This window comes from Mandrillus leucophaeus, unplaced genomic scaffold (assembly GCF_000951045.1).
Source record: "Mandrillus leucophaeus isolate KB7577 unplaced genomic scaffold, Mleu.le_1.0 Scaffold83, whole genome shotgun sequence".
Lineage (NCBI taxonomy): Eukaryota > Metazoa > Chordata > Mammalia > Primates > Cercopithecidae > Mandrillus > Mandrillus leucophaeus.
The window spans coordinates 280,073-286,575 of NW_012109030.1; the positions used below are offsets into that span (position 1 = coordinate 280,073).

At 38.7% G+C, this 6,503-nt stretch overlaps 1 protein-coding gene across 3 annotated transcripts in view; it reads right to left on the minus strand.

Moving 5' to 3' along the window:
* Nucleotides 1–6,503, minus strand: part of VIM (vimentin) — a 21,026-nt gene that overhangs the window by 10,298 nt on the left and 4,225 nt on the right. For 2 of the 3 annotated variants that reach the window (XM_011968095.1, XM_011968094.1), the window contains 7 exons: nucleotides 4,685–4,780; nucleotides 4,434–4,595; nucleotides 3,555–3,680; nucleotides 2,983–3,203; nucleotides 2,476–2,519; nucleotides 1,987–2,072; nucleotides 878–1,237 (listed from right to left, as the gene is read on the minus strand). In XM_011968095.1, coding sequence (XP_011823485.1) covers nucleotides 1,196–1,237; nucleotides 1,987–2,072; nucleotides 2,476–2,519; nucleotides 2,983–3,203; nucleotides 3,555–3,680; nucleotides 4,434–4,595; nucleotides 4,685–4,780 — 777 coding nt within the window. In that variant the 3' untranslated portion in view covers nucleotides 878–1,195. Of the gene's footprint in view, nucleotides 1–213; nucleotides 227–877; nucleotides 1,238–1,986; nucleotides 2,073–2,475; nucleotides 2,520–2,982; nucleotides 3,204–3,554; nucleotides 3,681–4,433; nucleotides 4,596–4,684; nucleotides 4,781–6,503 lie in introns of those variants that run through there. The other variant, XM_011968096.1, reaches the window with a different exon arrangement.

Sequence of the window (6,503 nt, forward strand, 5' to 3'; positions counted from 1 at the left end):
AAAAAAAAGAAAGAAAAAAAAATCTGTATCTATGGATAGATGGATATAGGTATAGATATCACAAACACACACGCAATAAAGCAGAGTGTTTTCCTATATTAAAACTTGGTGAACTGGGCTGAGTGTGGTGGCTCATGCCTGTAATCCCAGCATCCTGGGAGGCCGAGGGAAGATTGCTTGAGCACAGGAGTTCCAGACTAGGCTGGACGACACATCAAGACCCCAGCTCTACAAAAAATTTAAGAAATTAGCCAGGTGTGTGTTTAGTTGTGGGAAGACAACTCACATTTTAGGCTAAAGTTAGACGTTCATTTGTTTCGAATACTCCTAGCTACTGAGGAGGTTGAGGTGGGAGGATTGCCTGAGCCTAGGAGTTGGCTGCAGTGCTATGATTGAGTCACTTTACTCCAGCTTGAGTGACAAAGTGAGATCCTGTCTTAAATAAAACCTCGGTGAACTTTTTCCATTTCTCTGCATCTTGCTAGTGGAAGATAAGTCCCTATATCTTGACAACTTCCTATATGTTTTAACTCTCAAAGTGGAATTTGTGTTACTATATGCTCTGTGTACTAAAAAAGTTTTTATTTTTTAATTTTAGGAAGTCTGTTTGTTATTATTAAAACCACAGAGCTGAGCTCATTGTATAGAGACCTATCTTCATTTTGGTACAAGTTATTTTATACGACAGCACCTATTTGTAAATGTTTTTAAGTAATAATAAAAAGAAGTGAGGTCTGTCAAAAATGACAAAATTAAGAACTACATCTCAAGCATAAATAACCTGAATTTATCAAGTTACGTGATTGTAATGACAAATTAACTAATAGGACCAAATAGAGAATTGTTTAGCTACTATCCAATAAATAACACAACAAAAGAGTTTTTCCAAAGATTTATTGAAGCAGAAAAAGTTGGTCAGATACTTGCTGGAAAAAAAGCAGTTTTAATGATATTCAAAATACCTTTTAAAAAGTATTCTAGCACAAGATTTTTCTGTAAACTAGATTATGTTGTAAACTTTTTTCTAAATTTTTTAGGAGTGTCGGTTGTTAAGAACTAGAGCTTATTCCTATTCCAAATCTATCTTGCGCTCCTGAAAAACTGCAGAAAGGCACTTGAAAGCTGTTTCTTTAAGATATGGATTTCTTTTTTATTCTTGCTGGTAATATATTGCTGCACCGAGTGTGTGCAATTTTTATTCAAGGTCATCGTGATGCTGAGAAGTTTCGTTGATAACCTGTTTAAAAAAAAAAAAAACCCAAATAAATGTAATGCCACATGCCAAAGATTAAATTATGCTATATATCATGGCAAATAAAAATCCTGCTAAATATATATAATTTATTGTGCAAATCAGACAGTTATGTTGCTTCTGCATGAGTGAAAGCTAGAAGCAGCAGACACACAAGACTCTTCCACTACAGGCAATATAAGGATCCAATGGAATGTTGTAACTTACAAAAAGAATTTTTTTTAAAAAAAGTGTGTTTATAAAGGATGGTATAATAGTTGTACACAACACAGCCAAGTTTAAAAGCAATGAAGACATATTAAAACTAAATGATCGTATGGCACATGCTTGTATTATATAGATGGGTTCAGGAATCTATAAAGTATGGAGGTAGGAAGATGCCATATGTCGAGGATCAAAGCATTCCCCATATTGACGTAGTCTAGTGAAGCTGTTTCTTGTAGCTGCTTTAGGAAGTGGTTTAAGGAAGCTTACTCCCACTTCAAATTAAGCACCAAAGCAAATCACTAATTTTGGAGTGTAGGAAGATTGCTATCTCAGCTTCACATCCAGGAGCCAAATAATTAGTTGGCTGTGTGTACTGCTGAAGAAGGAGCCTATTCTTTTTTTAGTAGGCATGAATGAAACCTGAACCTCTCAAATTAGCCTGCTGTATCTGAGATGCAGATCCATTGATTTAAAACATATCAACTCCTGTCTGAGATTACTCTACATTTTACTTAAAAGATACCAACCTGTCCATCTCTAGTTTCAACCGTCTTAATCAGAAGTGTCCTTTTTGAGTGGGTGTCCACCAGAGGGAGTGAATCCAGATTAGTTTCTAAATAAACAAAAAGAGGCCAAAAATGAGTACAAATGACTTTTTTCTTAGAAAAACCAAGTAACCATTTTAGTGAAACAATTATGATTTGTGGGGGAGAGACAATTGTGTGAAGTGCTACTCCCCAAATAATTTTTGAGTAGTCTCTGTTTGCAAGCCCAGGCCCTGACACACTTGAGAATCAGGATGAGACAGTACTTGCAGCAGGAAGAAGGAAAAAGGAGTTTGCATTTAACTTAGAGCATAGAATGCAAGAGTGTACTTGGGTTTGAAAAGTAGATGTTTTACAGAGTTTTCTCTTATATGGCATTTTTCAGATATCCAAAAAAAAAAGAGTGCTTTGACATAAACACCATGGTTACAAGCTGCTGACGTTTTTCTTAAAGGGAAATAAAATGCTTACCCCTCAGGTTCAGGGAGGAAAAGTTTGGAAGAGGCAGAGAAATCCTATAAACAGATGAAGAGAAACAGTAAAATTGTAGGCACATAACTTCAACCACTAGGAACAAATTAATGCACTTCTCGTTTTTGTCATGTAAGAAAATGTACTGTTTTAAGTCATAAACTAGGGATTTGTCTCAGAAACATTTTCCTACGACTGGTCTTGTTAGCACATTTAAAATATGTTACTACATTTTTTCCACAGAGGCATGAACAGGAGTAGAAGAGTGGAGGCTTTGACAGATTTGTGGGTTCAAATCCCAGCTCTGCTGTTGGTTAACCCTTACTTCAGCAAGTTATTTACTCTCTCTCAATTCAAATTCCTCCTCTACAAAAAGTGGAAAGTAGTTATCTCAAAGAAACTTTCTAAGAACTAAATGTGACACTGTGCTTAGAGGCCAGTGGCACAGGGCCTAACAAATGGGTCACCATTAGTTCACGCAAGTGAACTCAAGTCTGAGTTCCCTACCTGCTCTCCTCGCCTTCCAGCAGCTTCCTGTAGGTGGCAATCTCAATGTCAAGGGCCATCTTAACATTGAGCAGGTCTTGGTATTCACGAAGGTGACGAGCCATTTCCTCCTTCATATTCTGAATCTCATCTTGCAGACGGCCAATAGTGTCTTGGTAGTTAGCAGCTTCAACGGCAAAGTTCTCTTCCATTTCACGCATCTGGCGTTCCAGGGACTCATTCTGTAGGAGGTGAGAAAGATCTCTGGTGTTATTTCTCAGAAAACCCCAGCTGTTCCCAGAACAATTTACAGACCTTCTGCAATAATTTCCATTAGTGGCAAATGGCGACCACTATAATTTTTGGTGGAGAATACAAGTACCAAGTCCTTCATATTAGAAGCAATGATATATGCAAGCTAAAACGTTCAAGAGCTCCATCAAGTCCGTTTTGAGTCTGTCTTGATAATTCATTTTCTTTGCATTAAGGTATAAATTTTTACTCACTCAGCATTTTGTCCAGGTTATCACCATGAGCTTAGTCAACAGAATGAGTCATTATTTTCCCTCTTTTACTGCAGGGTTGGTACTCACGGTTCCTTTAAGGGCATCCACTTCACAGGTGAGGGACTGCACCTGTCTCCGGTATTCATTGGACTCCTGCTTTGCCTGGCGTAGGGCATCATTGTTCCGGTTGGCAGCCTCGGAGAGGTCAGCAAACTGTTAGGAAGAAAACAGAAATGTAGATTGCTCACATTCAAGTCTTTCGATTCTCTTAGGAAAAAAAATCATATTTCTCACTGAATGTCTTCCAGTATAGGTTTAAATTTCTGTTTTGAAAGTCAGGGAAAGAGCAGTGGAGTACTGACATTAATATTTTCAGAGTTCACTCTACTATGCTCATTTCAACACAGTGGACGTCAAAGGTATGGCATTGTGGTTTACTTGGAGGCAAGGTTAGGGAAAAGGGAGTCTGCTATTCTGAACGAGGTGATGTGGCCAGGTGTGGTGGCTCACACCTGTAATCCCAACATTTTGGGAGGCTAAGGCAGGTGGATCACCTGAGGTCAGAAGTTTGAGAGCAGCCTGATCAACATGGTGAAACCCCATCTCTACTAAAAAGATAAAAATTAGCTAGACATGGTGGTGCTTGCCTGTGGTCCCAGCTACTTAGGAGGCTGAGACAGGAGAACCACTTGAACTTGGGAGGCGGAGGCTGCAGTGTGCCAAGATGATGCCACTGCGCTTCAGCCTGGGCAGTAGAGCAAGACTCTGTCTCATAAATATACTTATATATATATAAAGGAGGTGATGTGAGTGGTGGGAAGGCCGTGGCGACAAACACAATGTGAGCAAGAAGTCAAAGCCAGCTTTGCATTGGAGCTAGAGGGTATTTAGGAATCGCACACAGGTATGGGGTTTTGAGAACACAATGCTTTTCTTTTGTTCAAGCCACACTGATTTGTTTCCTACCTTGGACTTGTACCATTCTTCTGCCTCCTGCAGGTTCTTGGCAGCCACACTTTCATATTGCTGACGTACGTCACGCAGGGCAGCCGTGAGGTCAGGCTTGGAAACATCCACATCGATCTGGACATGCTGTTCCTGAATCTGAGCCTGCAGCTCCTGGATTTCCTGCAAAAAGAACAGACAGAGACGGTCAGCTGTGCCAACCGTGGGGGCTGCCTTACCCTCATTCATTCCCCAAAAGTCACTCCACTAACCTCTTCGTGGAGTTTCTTCAAAAAGGCAATCTCTTCTTGCAAAGATTCCACTTTGCGTTCAAGGTCAAGACGTGCCAGAGACGCGTTGTCAACATCCTATTTTGAACAGAGAAAATGGAGGATGTAAATGTCTATGGCTTATCTCATTTATTTGTCTTAGATTAACCATCTGAACCTAGTCTCCTTACTATAGAAAAGGTGTTGACACATTTTATGACCCTTGAATAGGTTTATAAATCATTCAGTGCTATAATATGCTGTGTTTTCTCCTGCTCACTAATATATTTTAATTGTGACCCCTTGTGTTTTACTCAAGGTGGTGATCAGACAATTTTAAAATAAATAAACATCCACACACATGGTAAACTGCACTCAATCATGACTGAATCCACATTTTACCAGTGACATTTTAAAATTACTTTTTAAGGCTGGTCATGGTGGCTCTTGCTTGTAATCCCAGCACTTTGGGAGACCGAGGTGGGTGGATCACTTGAGGTCAGGAGTTTGAGAACAGCCTAGCCAACATGGCGAAACCCCATCTCCACTGAAAATACAAAAATTAGCTGGGTGGGTGGCACACACCTGTAGTCCCAGCTACTTGAGAGGTTGAGGCAGGATAATTTCTTCAACCCTAGGAGGCAGAGGTTGCAGTGAGCTGACATAGCGCCACTGCACTCCAGCCTGGGCAACAGAGTGACACTCTGTCTCAAAAAAGAAAGTAATTCCTCTAATTTAATTACTTTTTAAATCTAGAAAATCTATGCCACAACATTGTTAAGATTTGTTTTGTAATTTCATGGAATAACATGATGATAGAGGTGGACAAATTTTCATAACTTCATGTACACTTGAGTACATGGAGAACAGAAACTTGTGCTTCAAGAGTTTTACCTTTTTTCCCCCACTCAAATCTTTTGAAACTTATCCTTAGGCTCCAAAGTAAATATGTAGTCATGTGGCATCCATTGTACAAGGCTAGATTTATATTCAATAATAACCCAATTCAGGATATGCTGCCAAAGATTCAGTTCAGGAAAAATTGGAAAAGAAATGTAACTCTGAACTGTACTTTCTCTGCTTTCTCTGATGGATTTTTCTTCTAAAACTCCTTTGACTCATCCTACAAAGGCGTGTCTTTTTCACTTGCCACTGTATCCGTTCAGTTGGCCTGTTTCAGAATGACTGGTCAAACTTGCAGAGAATGAAACTACATGAAGGATTTTTGCTGATTCAGCTGTCCCTCTATGTTTCCATTTGTAAAGCTCAACATTCCAATTCAGAACATGTAATCTTGCAACTAACATTTTATTTCCTCTCAAAAGGATGCGTGAGGATTGTTTATCTTGTCAGCAATTATATTTGGAGTTCAGTTTATAGCCTTATGGTCTTAAACTGTTGAGACTTTTCTATCACCTTAGTGGAAAAATGAATGAAGGGTGGGTGATAAAAAGATCAGACTTGATGAAAACATTCAATTTTACTTGCTAAGCCCTAAGAAATACATAAAAGATATTTTACTAATCTCCAAAGAAAGATCAATGTGGTATTATTATTACATTGAAGAGAATGAGGAATTTTGCTTAAAGAGAATGAGGAATTTTGCTTAATCTTGAAACAGAGGATCTTTTGTATTGATGTTGTTTTACGTTAACTCACTACTCTGCAGAAAATATTACAGGTATGATAATCAAAAATGCTCAAGGACTAAAATGAACCACACATTGCTGTGGTTAAATTAATTTGGTAAATGTATTTCAGTTTCAAAATGTTGTACTACACTATTCATCTGAGAGTGCTTTGTAGTTAATCCCAGTAAATA